General features: G+C 41.8%; 1 protein-coding gene across 1 annotated transcript in view; it reads left to right on the top strand.

Annotated features, from left to right (window-relative positions):
• The window catches only part of Hr38 (Hormone receptor-like in 38), a 35,971-nt gene that overhangs the window by 16,758 nt on the left and 2,387 nt on the right, over window positions 1-16,826 (top strand). Inside the window, exons 2-3 of the mRNA XM_069047437.1 lie at window positions 5,523-5,632; window positions 13,631-14,987. Coding sequence (XP_068903538.1) covers window positions 5,523-5,632; window positions 13,631-14,987 — 1,467 coding nt within the window. The remainder of the gene's footprint in view (window positions 1-5,522; window positions 5,633-13,630; window positions 14,988-16,826) is intronic.

The raw sequence follows: 16,826 nt of genomic DNA, 5'->3' as shown, positions 1-16,826 counted from the left end.
TAATGAAGCTATAAAGTTGCGCGATTTATTAACTGTAATTTTTAGTTATCGTAATTAACAGGTGTTCAATGATTTACATTGTTTTATGGTCATTTTAAATTATCTGCATCTTGCGCAGGAAACAAATAAATTGTCACACTTTACCTGTTCAATGATTATTTATTTTCGCGTAATTCGCGTAATTATTAATTTAATTGATATATGGTACGGCTTCTGTCGGCGCAAAAGTACTTGTATCTAGTGCAGATAAAGAAAACCTTCTGGCAGAAAAACGGTCATTAATTATCGTATGATATGTTGAGTTCCATTCGTTAATCAACGTCCAGACGACACTTGAGTGGACGCAAGAACAATAAAAGTCGATTAGACGCGATCACGGCCGCGAATTCTGGTAAAAATTGCAGGCCAAGTGTTGAAAAGACTTCCACCCACTTGGAAATATTGTCTGCGAGATTTAATCGTCCGTAAAAGTTATCACGCACGCCGTAAAGCTCCGATTTTTGCAGGAAACGAAGGATCAGAGGCACGCAATTGAATTTATCAAGTCATTACATCTAATGTACTTATCTACGTGTTGGCAAGTCGTAAAATGCGGACATGAGATGATCGCAGTTTTGCTTCAAGTGCACAGTGTGATCCCGTTTAAACGGATAATTGCATGCTAAATGGCATTCGTTTTAGTCCGGGACTTGTCACGCACCTGAAAAACGGAATTTACGTTTCAGCAGGACTCATGCAGTCGGCTAGGCGGTCATTTTTCCCCAGATAAGATCGAACCAGTTGTCGTAAATCGGCCATCATGTTGCAGCACACAAATATTTGAATAATGTAATTGCGTTATTAAAATGCTTTGCATAATAACTTGTGCAATTTACGAAGAGCACGGAAAAGCGTCCCTGCGGATGCAGGAAAATCTGATTAGCACTCTTGTGCAGCGCAGTGTTGTTGACTTTCATCGCGCGACACTTCTCGGTAATTATTCAGACTCGACCCAATTTAGATCAACAGGTCCATTTCGAACTGATGTAATTACTCTTGATTTTTGCGTCACGAAGTGTCGGCAGATTTCAAAATAATTGTGATTTTTTGCAGCACGCGGCGTTTATGTAAATCGCTCTTTCCCCAAAAAGACGTAATTAAATCGGATGAAGTTAGCGGCGGATTGAAATGTTGGGCATCTCGTTAGGTCGCCCAAATTTGGCGTTTCAATTTGGCGAGAAGTCTCCGGTGGTAATTGAGGTGATTACGCGAAAATGGCTGATTGATGACCATATAAATAATAAATTAAGTCGGGATTACGACGTGTAATGAGCGACGATGGTGTGTACCAGATTCTGTCCCGTTCTCCTTTACAACAAATTGATTATCCGATAGAAAGTGTTCCCACGATGCATTTCGAGGATATATCTGCTCGCAAATCTAACGGAATAACTTAAACAATTACTCCAACAATGAACACGCCCACCGTCATTTACATACGTATCGGGCCATTAAAGTATGCACAATAAGCCAGATTTATGCGGCGGGTGTCAACCGGACCGATATTAATTACCCCGCCGTTATTTTGACAATTAGCACAATTCAAGTTATTTTGCTTGTCGCGGAGAGCGAAAATATGCGGGGGCTAAACATGCCCCATGGGCGAAATCAAGTAGCAGCACTAATAGCTCCAAATTACCGGTCTGCACGCCGGAAAAAATTCCCAAAAAACCCGACCATTTTATTATGTTATTATTCATCGCATGAGTCCGGTGGGAGTGTAATTTCGCTTAGAATTACAAAATCGCGTGGGCACTAAGCGATTTATCACGCATCGGTCTCGGGTTTCCGGTGAATTCCGCCGAAAGGACGCGCTTTCCGCGGAGACTCCGACGCCAGGTCGGGCGACGAACCGCCAGCTTAATCGCGTGTGCAGTATGACCATTTGAGGTCCATAAAATCGTTGAACCGGCTGACTTACGATAGCCCAGGGCGCAGAGAAAGCAGACACAATCATTTGAAGACGACTGCGATGATCTCTTCACGTATTGTTTGCGCATAATGAAACTTCATTAGATAAACAGCGCCCATGGAATATTTGAATCAAAATCGAAACCCGCTCTAGCGTCTCCACAATCGACATTCCCTGAATAATGCATCCGACCCGTAATTGTACATTATGCGCGGCATGCGTTTTTACCGTGAATACGGGAATTGCGACGTAAATGGTCGAGGAGAACACAATAATTACAGTTGGGCAACATGCCCTTAACGGTCCACCGCGACGAATTTTTCCGCACAAGCGCCAATAAATAATTGGTAATTTATGGCGGCGGCTCGATCGCGTACACTCGATTTTTCGCGTTGGCTCAATACTTTTACCTAGTTAGCGAACGTTTATCATGTCGCCGTTACATAAGAAGCGCAAAGTCATAATTAATAACCGACGTTGTAGACTCATCATTATGTGGAAGAAAGTTGAAGTTTTCCATACGCGGCGGCTTCGTATGTGCTGCCCCGACCCACTTGCACGAGCCCCGGGCCAGATGGGTTCACTCCGATTGAAATCGCGATGGGAACATGGGCTACACTCTTTCGTGACGGGCTTTGTAAATTCCGCCGATGGTCAAGGGTTACATAATCCGCCGACAGGTCTCACATTGTCCTAGACTCGCTAAATACATTGACTACCATACTGAAGTGAAAAAAAAAACTTAGGTGGAGAAAATGACCCAAAAACAAAATAAAGCACATCTAATAAAATAGGCAACGATTGTCAAAAAATCAGCTCTTTCCGCCTCTGCACATACAACAGTCAGAGTGCTTTTGTAGGCAACTTCCACAGATGCCTGTTAGAAAGAAGAAAAGTTTTCACCTTTTGATGTTGTACAAGATTTACGGAAGTAAAAGAACTTAGAAGAAATGATCCGATTACGGAATAAGGGCATATCTAAGAGAATAGGCAAGAGTTGTTTAAAAAAAATTACAAAACCCTCTTTCTTCTCTGCACGCACATTCAGTGATCTTGAGAACAACTTCCACAGAGTTTATTATTATTAAGTCAAATTATTTTCAAAATGCTCAAAAAGGTGAATGCTTTTTGGATGATTTTGAAGCACTAGTGCGCGAAATCGACGTTCGCGGTTGTCTGTTACCGCCGCGAAATGTCTTTTTGAAGGTAGCGAGTTCAAAAGAGTTATTTGTGCATCAAGGCCAAAAAGTGCATCTTTTTTGTTCGAATCTGAATTATGTGGCCGAGGCGCAGCCGAGGCTTGAAAACAGACGAGGACAAAGGCACTTTTTGACAGAGGTACACATTTTTAGGCGACCGCACGAACTACACAGCAAAAGACATCATTGGAAAAATTACAAATTTATTTTGTATCCACCTTTTTCAAACAGATACATTTATTAATACATAGTAACAATTTTTTATGGGCTTGCCAACAAAACGAAAAATTTACTATTTGCAATACAATTATGTACTTATTTACATCATTTATGGTGACAGGACATGTCGCCACAAAATTTGAATTAAATTTTTTTTTTATATTGCAACTTGCAAAATTATATCCTGACTCCTACAAGAAGATACTGCCTACTGACCCAGTAGTTTTTCTTTCATTCAAATTTTATGGTAGGTAGGTACCTGCTTGATAAATGTAGTTGCACATATTGTGTTAAGGAACTTGGACTGACGTAAAAAATAATAGAGACAACTAAAAGGAGTGGTTCGTAAATTAAATCTTGTAAGGATTAATTTTTAAAATCCTGACACCATTAATAAAACGAAATAACATACTAATACGACTGTGTAAGATCATAGATAAGAAATATGTCTACAGAGACTAATGCGAAATTATAGAAAAAGTTACACCTTCCTTTCTGAGAAACAAGTTACAGGTAGTTATTTATTTGTCTTACAAGTTGATATTTCCATCAATTCGCGAAGAGTTAAATTTGGAATGTCCTCCACTCATTGTTTGCCTTGTCAGTCTCGAACGAAGAAATCAACCATCGCCGGAATTTACCTACGTGTGTCTTCCCGAATGAGCCTCCAACTGTTCAGTAATTGGTCGTTTCCCCTCGTGAGATCTACCAGGTGGTGTCGTCGTGCTCCGGAACCTCCATTAATTAATGAAGCGGCAGTAGAAAGGCATTTCCTGCAGAGATTCCAGTGGTGGGTCAGACGCGAAACTCGGAGATCCCGACGATCGATCAAACCGCAAACTGCACGGTTCTAACGCAATTAGCAACGTTAGTAGGCTTGTTGTTTATTAGCCCCCTTCACGTATACACAACAGTCCGAGATATACGACGGGAAGCCTCTTGTATAATTAGATTTAGCAATCGGTTATGATTTGTGCCGTTTGCGGAGCGGCCAATAAATCGGAGCGGTTCTAATGGAATTCCCTGTTGTGCTCCGGTGCGGTGCTTTTATTTTCGTTTTAATTACGAGCAACAAAGAGGCGAGGAGACATTTTTCCGAGGAAGCGATCACGAAGCGCGGTTATTTATCCACACCCACAGCGACTCACATTTGCGGCACCTCTGCGAGAGCTAGCCCGAGGTGGTAGGTTTACTTCCCTGTTTTGCGCTGGGTGGCGTTCCGGAGCTTTGAAAGTGCGCGGTGCCGTCGTGAGCTTTTACCTGTCCGCGAAAAATGGGAGATTCTCTGCCGCAATCAATCAATTGCAGCGGTTGATGAGCTATGGCAGAATTAATCAACGCCTCCGTCGAGAGAATAGACGCGATTTCCCTGTATAGCAATCAGGAGGCAATCATAAAACTCACGTAATAAAATCACAGGCAATATGTTTTTTTAAATATGGCATAAAGCCCCACATAATACAGAGCTCGACGCGGCCCCATACAAAGCGCGCGTCACGGGCCATAACCCCCAAGCCTGTCCTGATTACAAGAGGGCTGCAAATATCAGCGACTCCGCTCCCCAGAGACGGCCAGATCATCACGGTGGGCTGTGGAAATTACTGATACCACTCCGCCCCTTGTCTTATATAAAGAGTGCAACCCCGTCGACGGCCCTGTTGGCGAAGTGAGTCGGGCAAGTGAACATTCTGCTTTCAGGCCGCTGAAACGGATCGGACGTGAAATGACGGCGGTATAATAATGCTCGCTACTAATGCTAATGGTGCGTATTCTTTTCCGGGATAATTGCCTACAAGTTTAGTCCATTTCCAGCGCTCGTTATTACCTCATCATCACCCGAGAATTCGTATCACGTTTTAGCATGATTAGTGTTAAAAGCCCCTTTTGGCCGTCCGTTGAAAGCCGCGCCAATTAATAATTGAAGAAAATCTCCGCCGAAGAACGGGCGCGTGTAGGCTTCGCCATCCTGTAGTGAAATATGAATCCCATTAAAAACTCCTCAGCTGTTACGCAATGTATTTCTGTCGCTTTCTATTTCTGTAAAAGGCTGTGAAATATTGTTTCAAGATAGGTGTTAGAGCTGGTCAGGTCACGGTTTCTTCTTCGGACGGGTTCGCTCGACATCCGCAATGACAATTGTCTTTCTTTTACAGGTACAGTGTTAGTACAGGGCGAAGTGTCTAGTGCCCCCCTGGTGGCGGCGAGCGCGCAGCCTTCCGCCCCAAGTAGTCCCCAGTCAAGTATGCTCCTGCTCCAGACACAGGTAAGACATCCATCCAGTCGACGCAAAAATAACAAATCAATTATTTCGACACGTTTGGTGATCGGTAGCATTTTTGTCGGCATTTTTACGGAAAAATCTCCGCAAGCAATTAAGTTTCTAAACGTTTTGAAATATTGTGAAACATAACCTGTCGAAGGAGGATCGTGCAGATGCCACAAAAATTTAAAAATCGACGAGTTACGTCGTAATATATGTAACTTTCCCGAAACTCTGATCGACGAAAAGGTGTAAAATAGCCGAAGATGTGTAACATGCTTATGGGATGCAACAACATTATATAAGATGACGCTTTTGTAATGATCATAAATTTACCACATAACTGGAGTAGAGCGAAAATTGTCAACACAGGTGTTGTCTTGATAATTAAGGACTGTCGAGAGATGCAAATCCCTAATTTAACTGTCGCTGACAACATAAATTATGACATATGACAGTAAAAAAATGAAATCGGTAAAAATTTTATGGCATTTGTCGATCACATTCTAATAAAATTTTACGATCTCACCAAGTAATTAAGTTTATGTAGAGTTAATTTGTATAACTATTCATCGGTTCGAAAGCTTACCAACTGGACAAGCTTTTTACAACGAGCTTGGAAGAGATTTTACAAGTGTAAATATTTAACTACTTTGGTAAGTCGTAAAATTTTATTGCAAACAAGTTGAATGTGGCAACAGTTTAATATTCGTGATAAAGTTGTCAAAAATCTGTGTCATTTTGAAAAACATGCTTATTAATTTTTTGCGAACCACCCGACTGAAATGTTGTCGTTTCTAGATTTATTTTTATTGTGTGCTTTCAAAAGCTTTGTCATTGGAGAAACTTGAAGTCTACATCTCATACGGCGCGGAAAAACCTGCAGACCTTGTCAAAACAAATCTTCCTTCCTTCGCTTTCACAAAGTTTGCATCAAATTAATCACACACAGAGACCACCACGATTTTTTATTACCAACTCTAATTATTTCTTTTTGATCAATTAAAAATCTCTTGTGGCGATTACTAATCGAGGTCGTTACTCTCACTGTTAATTAAAAACTCCGCTGTACTGGCACTCTTATGATCTACAACGCTGACCTCTGACCCACTTCGAACCTCCCCCGCTGACTCTGCCACCGAAAAAAAAATAAATTCACACAAGTGTTTCAAGGCATCTGATCGTCGGCTAATTATTCAAAAAGCGAAAACCTTCAAAATCGAGACTAACATTAATTTCACATTCTAACCACTGGAAAGAGGTATCCATCACTGTAAATAAATTTGAAACTGCTGTAGAAATATTAATGTTTCTGGTGGAACAAGTGACGTTTGGTGTTTTTTAATAATTCACTGATCAAGCGATAGGTCAAAATTAATTTTTCTTTCGAGCGCTCAAATTACATAGAAGGCATTTGAGTTCGTGAATTCCACAACGTTCGATAAATCACAAGAAAGAACATTCTGTGGGCAATTAACTTCGGACAAGGCTTCCGGGGTTAGGAAGTGTTGTCCGAATTCTAATAAAAAAAGTGTGAGCTTGGTTTTGAGGTCGCCGATTCTTGTCTGAATTCCGGTAAAATTCTTGTCTAAAATTTTACTATACAAATACGTAAATTTTCAATTTGTTCTGCTCACTTACATTTTGCGAAATGAAGCGCCAAACTGTGCCCATAACAGCCGGTGATTTAGTTCCCTCTCACATGCGAGGACCATTTCTCTTGCCATAATGTGAAGACAAAACAAAGCAAAATATCATATTACCGTTATCATCTCGCGAGATCACGCTTCCATACATTGTGTTCCTGACAGGCCGGTGACTTATTGCCTGCAACTTTGGTATTAGTAACGTGTAACGGCCGTTAATAAGGCACCGATGGTGTGTCCTTTTGTGATCGAACAACATCCGTGACGGAGCGATACTAATTAAAACTTACTATAACAGCATACCCATACCGGAGCGCTTAAAAATCTGAGACATTGACGTGAATTCCACCCTGAAATTGCATTACCACCGCCTCTTTGTTGCGCAACAATGACGGAAACGATCGGTGAACAATTAAAATCGAGCCGAGACTTATGATACACCTTGTTACTAAGAGCGCAAATTGCGCAATGGGCGAAGATGGTCGGAGATAATTGCTAATTGGACATGATGTTCGGTTCTCTGCAAACGTGCTGTTCAACAATGCTGACCAGATAGTGGAACTTACACAAAGCGCTAAAAACCGCACCTGTCCGTGCTACACTTATTTCAGTTGACTCTTACGCCGGAGCTGTAGTGATTTCGGCCGAGCGTCATCTCGCGGAAGCGGAAGCGCGACCGCTTGTGTTTCTTCTTAGCGCAGAGACTGGCGGCTTGCTGCGATGATGGAACACATTTTGTAGCCCGTTCGTACATAACACGAGCTTGGCTATTTTTTGTTAACGTTACTAACATCAAACAAACATAAATCTTCGATACATAAATAAGTATCTTCACGTCTCTTGAAATGTTAACACTGAAGGAAGATTACAAACAGAAACATCTTCATCACGTGACAATTTTTAGAAGGAGCTTAGTTGGACATTCAATGATTGAAGAAAAAAAATCTGGCTCAAAACCAAATTGTTTAAAAAAATCTTTGCTTTAAATGTTTTCACAGAAAAGTACATCACAAGGTTTTGCTGAATATTTTGTTTTTATAACCTGACTAGAATTTGAGCATCCTATTTTGACAATATCTAGACTCACCTTGTATATTACTCAATAGACATAAAAATTATAGTGTTCTTTGTAGCAAAACGCAGTAAACCAGTTGTCAGAATACATAATTCTAGCGAAAAACTCATTGGTAAGCTAGCGAATGCTTTCTTCATAAAATCAACGTAAAATGTTAAATATTCCACAAGGAATACTTCAGACAAATTATTTATATCTGACTAGTGAAGGTTGCATTTTACATAATCTGGCGACGAACCGATGAGCTGAGAACCAATGTATTTACCGCGGCAAAAGAGTATCATTCAGATTTTCAACACTCAACAAGTTCAAACAAGCTGAGCTGATGACAGCTGAAGGCGGATCTACTTTGCGCCTGTAGCATAAGAGTCAGCTTAGGAGAGTGTAAAAGTGTGTTTGAATCCTTTGCACCAAATCACAGTTCTTGAGGTCTTGAGCTTTTGCAAGATGTCTACATCTCTGGCTGGCATAGACGCACGTTCTAATTGCTGATCGTACAAGATGTACGCCGTTGCCGTAAACGTGCTGGTTTCTTAACGGCGTGTCGAACAACCTCGGTCGGTCAGCTAATAGCGTTTATACAAAGTGTTGAAAAACGACCATGCAACTATAACAATTAGAGGCATGCGTATGGTCGTAAGTCGGTGGCTCAACATCGTATTCGCTCGCATTGCGACCAACAACAATAAGTTCTCACGGCACGCCGGCGCCCAAGCATCACCATAATACAACTACTGGCGTGTCTGTCACAATCACCGCCGACACTTTTTATCACCAATCATTAGCTAATTATTGTAATGATCGCGTTACTGTTGGCATAAATATTTATAACCAACAGCCAAGAAAAACGTACCGTTGGTTTTTTTTCCACATTTTCCGAGTCGACGGTGAACGTTATGCTAATCGACGGTTTTTCTGCACATCCTTAAATGGCGTCAAGCCTTCAGTGGCACTGCAAAAGAGCGATGAAAAAATCTCAGAGTCTCTGTGGGAATTCGCATTTTAAGCTGTAGCAACTTTCTGGAAGCTCCGTTCGATGCTAGGTCAAGCTCAAAAACTTATGGGTTAGCCTTGGAAGTAGAGATGAAGAATATGATGTATACTAGTAGGAAACAATATTTGGAACTCATCATAAAATAAGGTGATTGCCTCTTGCAATGGTCAATACTACCTGATTTCGGTCGCTTCGGCAAGCTCTCAATGTTTGTAGCTTGATACTCGAAATTTTGTAATGGATTATTGGATTTTTGTATATTTTTGTATAATAGGCAGATAAATATTATTTCAAATAAATATATTAAAATTGATGGAAGAACTTTTTATTGAAAAGCCTTCACAAAAAATAGCGACAAAAATTTTAAAGTCACTTTAACAGCGGACATAATCTGGTATGATGATTGCGTCTATGAGCCCTCGATGGTCATAAAGTCTTAATAGCGGCGGTAAACATTCAACTATTTTATTGAGACTATAAAGTGTTATTGGAAGATAATCAAAACATAGAGACTAGCAGTACCGATTTTGTGATTCACCTCCCGCATTTCCTTCATGGAGTGAATTTTAATAAAATAATTAAGTGTAATTATAAATTGCAAGACATTTCAAAATTGTTTTGTAAATTGCAGTCGTTGCAAGATATTTCAGGAAGTGACTGTTTTTACAGAAAAATAAAAAATTGGAATAAATAATAATTATGGTCAATATCGCACATAATTCCATAAATTAAGTGTTTTTCTGGATTCCACCGTAATTAATTACAATCGATCCCAAAAAGGAATCAACCTAAATTCTTTAATAATTGGAAAGCGCAGTGGCAACACGAAAACTCCATTGTTGTTAATTGATTCGAGGAGAAATAAATTTCGGACGATTTAAATTTCTCGATTAAATTTTTTTTGTCAGATCCATTAAAATATTTATATTTATATAAATTGATCTTAAGAACTCGAAGACCTCGTTATACCTTATACAGCCCGTCTGCATACAGAACTTCCCGTTTTTCTTAATTACCAATTTAATACGAGCCACCTCGCGAGCCATCCTAATACTCTCCAACTCTTAATTATTATTAATGAATCCTGATGATGGCCCCTTTCACGACGAAATACGTGACAAGACGTTCTATCGGCTCTATGTGGATCAGCTTTTAACAACTATCCGATCCTGAATACATAATTACACCTTTTATTGTACAAACATCTCCGACTGCGTTAATAAAGACGTAACACATTACCAATGCTACAATTAAAATTTTCTTCGCCCGAAGAATGCGCAAGACGAAGGAGATGTCAGTCAGTCACTTCTTCCCGCTAATCCAAGAGCATCGCAGATGTGGGCAAAAGGCGGCGAAAGGTCCAGGGTCAGAAGTTTGCCAATGCCCGTATGGGTTGGCAAATCGCGATAAACGGAGCGATGGGCGGAAAAATCGCGATCCATCGGAGTCTTATTTTTGACGAGCGAAATCGCTTTGGATTTTGCAAGTCGGTGTTGTGAAAGTGGCTGATGGACGGTCGTTAGTCTTCGTGAGATCCCCAATCAGCGTAATTACGTCTAATTACCAGAGTGGACACATTAGGTGGCGGAGATGTAAAATCTGGTGGTGAATGTGCACTGGGTCAGCTGTTGGTTGCCGACGGAAACGCTTGCAATCCTGGTATGTGGTTCAGCCTTCGGATTCTTGATGCGTGGCTCAGATCCACGATCATTGCGTGCTACCGTTATAAATACTGTGGCAATCTGACGCACGGCTTAGGCTTTATTTATACCATTGCCGAACGATTATTTACAACAATGTCCGACGGGACAAATAAGTCGAACGCGGATCTACAATGGCTTAGATTAAGTCACTTTCAAGGCGCACTTTCCGCAGGGTGGGACTCCAAGCCCGGCGTCCCACAGAAATATTTTTCAATCGGATTTATGTATTGCGAGACTCTTTCGAATTTCACTCACGACACAACTATACACACACACACATTATAATTATTGCAATTAAATTCCAGTTTATAACTTCGGATAATTATAGTAACTGCGCCGATCAAGATGAGGGTATAATTTCTGCAGAATTATCGCACCGCAAGATTTACACTCGCACACAATAAATTCGCTCATGCCAACAGCATGACCCCGCTCCACCACTCAAAGAACAACAATCGGACAGTCTGTCTCAGCTATTGCAGGATGTTGCCGTTACAACTTCCAAAAGGATAACTGCTGCAAAACTGTTTTATCGCCAGGAAAGTCGTAAATACCAGACACTCGCAAGAGATGTGTTCCATCAGCAGCACGCAAAAAACACTTTTACTTTGTAAAACCTGACTACATCAATGTTGTTCACTCAATATCTTCTTGTAAGTGCTGCTGAGATAATAATAAATCCTCCTCGCCGCCTGAAGTAGAAGAATTTAAAAAACGTGAACAAATCTTAGTTATGAAAAGTCCTATCTGAGTAGGTAGTTACTCGTTTGATGCTTTTTGTGCAACCGTACGCGAAACAAGCACTTCACGTACCTAAAACAGGCCTAGAGATTGTACTGCCTCGGCCGCAAGCGCCTCGGCGACAATTTTTCTCTCGGTACGACAGATTTCGCGGCCTTTATACAAATAACTATTGTCATCGCTTCCTCGACCGCAAGCTTAGTTCCTGTGGTCTCGTTCTATGCGCAAGATGGAGTTGTGAAAACCCTCTAAACAAGCCTTTAATGGTTTTGAAAACTGGTAAATTACGTGAGTACTGTAGCCACAATACCCAAGGTACTAAGCTGATGCGGTTTCTAAACCATTCAGCTCGATATTACTACTGAAAATAATAAAATAACCAATTAAAATACATTAATTATAAATAATAATGGCTTGCATAATCCGTATCTAATGGATATTTAATGTTTAAATTTATTTGAGTGAAATTGTGAAGATTATACAGTAACCATAAATGCGATTTCCAAGAGTATTGCATTGCAATGCCGCATCTTGTAATTGAATGAAAAGAACGAAAGCCGTTCGTGGATAGAAAATCACAACAGAATTAAAATAGAAAGCTGATATGTAAAACATAAAGAGAGAATAACTGGTGATTTATGATTTAGTGATGTTTACTTGTCTCTTGAAGTTTGTATCAGGTGTTCATTTAAATTTCTCCTCAAAGTTGGCATTAAAGAGTCGATTGTGAACGCACCACTCGTCAGTCTGCACAGTAAAAACACAAACAACGCAAAAAGTGAGGTTAGATTTAAATAGCTGATGCGTGATGCATAATCCGTAGTGCGTACACAATCGACTCTTGAACGCCTACTTTGAGGAGAAATTTAAATGAACACCCCATACATTTGTTACAATGTTGCAATGATAAAAATGGTTGATTGAAGCAACAGAAATTTTAACATAAATTGTTACGAATGAGACACCCATCAGGAAGAAGTGAAGAACAACAGAATTTACTCCTTCTGCTTTATGTGTGTTGGGAGAAAGTTATACTTATTGGTTTAGACCGACGTTTTAAAATATTTTAAAAAATATAAAAGTGTCGAGGTGAAGGATTGCCGACGGTGACAAAGAAAAGTAAAAAGGTGTTGGTGCGGGTCCGGTGCATTCCATTTGGTAGCGCTGAGGACACAATTGACAGATTCATTCATCTTTCACTTTTATTAATGAATCATAGTCGCGGGACATTTAGTCGACATTTTTAACGTAATGTATGGAGATACGTGGACAATCATTTTTAATCACCTTGTCCACAAGAAAACTCACTTGTGTTACCTCCCATATATCAATCGTCGAGGTTAATTTAAGGCGAAATTTTTATCCAATGAAAAGCACATTTATTTTTACCGTTATACGGTATTAATATTGGTCAAAGTAAAGTTGTTGCGATAAAGTGTAGTAATGTGAAGAGGCTTCATGGTGTTTTGAGTGGGGTCCGGTAGGTTTAAAAGAATTGTCGTTTCGTGTTGAAATTGAGGAAGCGCATGTTGAAGTGGGATAAAGAACGGTTTCTTGGTCGAGTGAATAATAGAATCGCGATGAAATTAGAGCGACCACGCGGCCATGTTGGGCGTCGCGGCGTCCCTCTAGAAACGCCGACGCATGTTCGCCATCCTACCAATGAAACAGTAGCAGGCGACCACGCCTCTTCATGGTCCGCGTGCTAGCCTTCCCCGTCTAGGCGAAGTAGAACACGGCAATAATTACAATCTGTCGCCGATCACCTGTCGAACAGCACGTTTATAATTAGTCCGGCGGAGATGATCTCCTCGTCTCTATTTATGGTGTGTTTTGTTCCAGACCCCGTTTGGCTCGAGCAGTTTCGCGGACCTGCTGAGTGCACCCTTTTCGGACGACCCGAGCAGCGTCTTGCCCCCTGAAGACCTCGACCCCTTCCCGGAAGTCGCCTTCCAGTCCCAGCCGGCCTCCCCGGCGCCGCTTCCCAGCTTCCAAGAGACCTATTCGGTCCGCTACGGCAACACTCCCTTCAAGATGGACGAGGAGTGCTTCAACGTGTCCTATCATCACCCGCCGACGCCGCACCACGTCACCGCGCCTCACCACTACGATTACCAGCAGCTCCAGTACACCACCTCCAGCCCTTACTACCCGCCCCCGCAGACCTGCAGCCCCAGCTTCGACGCCCTCATCTCCCAGGACTCCTACTCCTTGCCCGCCTACCAGACCGCCACCTCGGAGCTGCACGTGAGCACGGCGCTCAGCCCCAGACAGCGACGCGCCTCGCTGCCCCTGCAGCGCTCCGAGTCCACCAGCAGCAGCGAGAGCCCCAAGCTGCGCCTGGCGGGGCCATCGGCGCCCTCCGCGTGCTCGTCGGCGGCCAGCTCGCCCGGGGGCATCGCCGAGCCCTCTTCCAAGGGCCCCACGCCGCCGTCCCCGTCGCAGTTGTGCGCCGTCTGCGGCGACACCGCCGCTTGTCAGCACTACGGGGTGCGCACCTGCGAGGGCTGCAAGGGCTTCTTCAAGCGCACCGTCCAGAAAGGCTCCAAGTACGTGTGCTTGGCCGACAAGGCGTGCCCCGTCGACAAGAGGCGGCGAAACCGGTGCCAGTTCTGCAGATTCCAGAAGTGCTTGGCCGTCGGCATGGTCAAAGAGGTCGTCCGGACGGACTCTCTCAAGGGCCGAAGGGGTCGTTTGCCCTCCAAGCCCAAGTCCCCGCAGGAGTCGCCGCCCAGCCCTCCGGTCTCCCTCATCACGGCTCTAGTCAGAGCGCACGTCGACACCACTCCAGATCTCGCTAATTTAGACTACTCCCAATATCTAGAACCCAGCCCGATAGAGCCCGTCATTTCGGAAGCGGAGAAAATTCAGCAGTTCTACACCCTCCTCACCACCTCGGTGGACGTCATCAAGAACTTCGCCGACAAGATCCCCGGCTTTCAAGAGCTGTGCCCCGAAGACCGCGAACTGCTGTTCCAATCGGCTTCTCTAGAACTGTTCGTCTTGAGGCTAGCCTACCGCACCCATCCCAACGACACCAAACTGACGTTCTGCAACGGGGTCGTGTTGGACAAGCAGCAGTGTCAGAGGTCTTTCGGTGATTGGTTGCACGCCATCATGGAGTTCTGCACCGGCCTGATGGCCATGGAGATCGACATCTCGGCGTTCGCCTGTCTTTGTGCCCTCACCCTGATCACCGGTAAGTCAAGTCAGCTCTTTGTATCGCCGTCGAACGTCTTGACATATTCGCGTGAGGTCGGAGGTTATAAATAATTTATGCGAGTGGCTCTGTCAAAGTTGATTGAAACCTGATGATATTTGAAATTAATCGAATTCGGAATTGGATCACGATACGGCCGTCCTATGAAATGCGTGATTTTAATTTAATACTCTCACCGTCTCATAATTTATTCAGATACAGAGACCATGACTACACAATATTTTCTACATAAATTAAGCTCACCGCAAACGCAACTAACAGTTTAATAACGTCTCATTTTTTATTAAACGGTTATTATCGTCTCGTTCTTGATGACTGCCCAGGGTCAAAAGCAAAACTGACACTTTTACATTTTTCTAAAGAAATTTCTTTGACCTTTCGGCCGACTCTGCCGACAAATCGATCCACGACACAAACCAAACACATCCAACATCAAATTTCAATCTTATTTTGAAAACTATACTAACTATATCTGGTGACTTTTATTTTAAAGGGATTGGGTTGGTACTCATAAACCAAAGATTTTTCATTGATTGTTTCCCAAATGTTCTTACAATAATAATCTACCCCCTTAATAGTTTATTTGGATACTACGACATGGATTCAGATTCATTTTTGACATCACATTTGATATTGACATTTACAGTAATTCTACTACCAATACCAACCCCATATTCAATAGTCACTAGGACGATGATACAAAATTGAACTCGGTGCAACTGTTTTCAGTTGCACAAATTGCTTTTTGTGACGCTGAACTAAAGTCGACTCAAGTTGCAAAAAACCACTTGTCATTTGCAACGGCATTTTTTCAATATTTTTAAACCAAGTAAAGGCACAAAAAGGCCAGAAAATCATAGTTTGGATTGAATATTTTCCATATAAGTACAGTTTTAAAGTAATTTCAAACGACTAATGCCATAAAATTGCTGTTGCAAATCCAAATTGGTTTTTTGCAACTTGAGTCAACTTTAGAAAAAAAGCTTTTCGCTTTTAATGGCTCAAAAAAAATCACATTTACCTTCATGTCGATGGAAATTATCTTAAAAAAATGTTGCGGTTAAAATTTTTTTCGCACTGTTTTCTAAGGCCGACCACGTAATTTGTAGACGACGACGTAGTCCGCGAAGAATAAATTAGAAAAAAAAGCAATAGCAGACAACAGCTTTTAAATAATACGTGCGGAATCGAATTATACTAAACAACCAGTTTAGTATGTGGTAATGTCTGAGGAATTTTTGCTTTTATAATGAAAATCGCTGCCAGCTTTTGATATCGAGTGTGTTTCGCGTTTCGGAAAATAAATATTTAAGGAGGCCTCACGAATTGGTAATAGCGTCGACCGTCGGCTGCCACCCTGTATAGTAGAGTAAACGAGTCTTTCGTCAGGTACCCGAGCCAGACACCTTAATTAGTTAATTTGCAAGAAACAACGCTAAATCGATAGTCGTAAAAATCGAGATTTAATTATTGGTTTCTCGCCGAATTTATTACCTTTATTGCCCACTAAAATTGCAAATTCTGTCGAATTTCAGAGTGGTCCCAATAATTGGGAAATATCTCATTCATTAATTACCCAAACGTCGGTGTTCTCATTAAAACGTTGTGTCGGATCACTTCTGTCCCAAATAACTCATAAAACACATGACAGTTGAGCCAAAAATCTTATTTATTGGTCGTCGCGAGATTGAACATGACAAATTTTGTGTCTGCTGGGAAAATGTACGGACCAGCTGACTCACTTTGTTAATTGAGAGCTCGGAGAGATTTGGATGTAAAATGACCATCTCGAATTTGCAAAAATCTGGCGACTGTATC

Source organism: Tenebrio molitor, chromosome 5 (assembly GCF_963966145.1).
Source record: "Tenebrio molitor chromosome 5, icTenMoli1.1, whole genome shotgun sequence".
NCBI lineage: Eukaryota > Metazoa > Arthropoda > Insecta > Coleoptera > Tenebrionidae > Tenebrio > Tenebrio molitor.
This window is presented reverse-complemented; position numbering and strand designations above follow the sequence as displayed.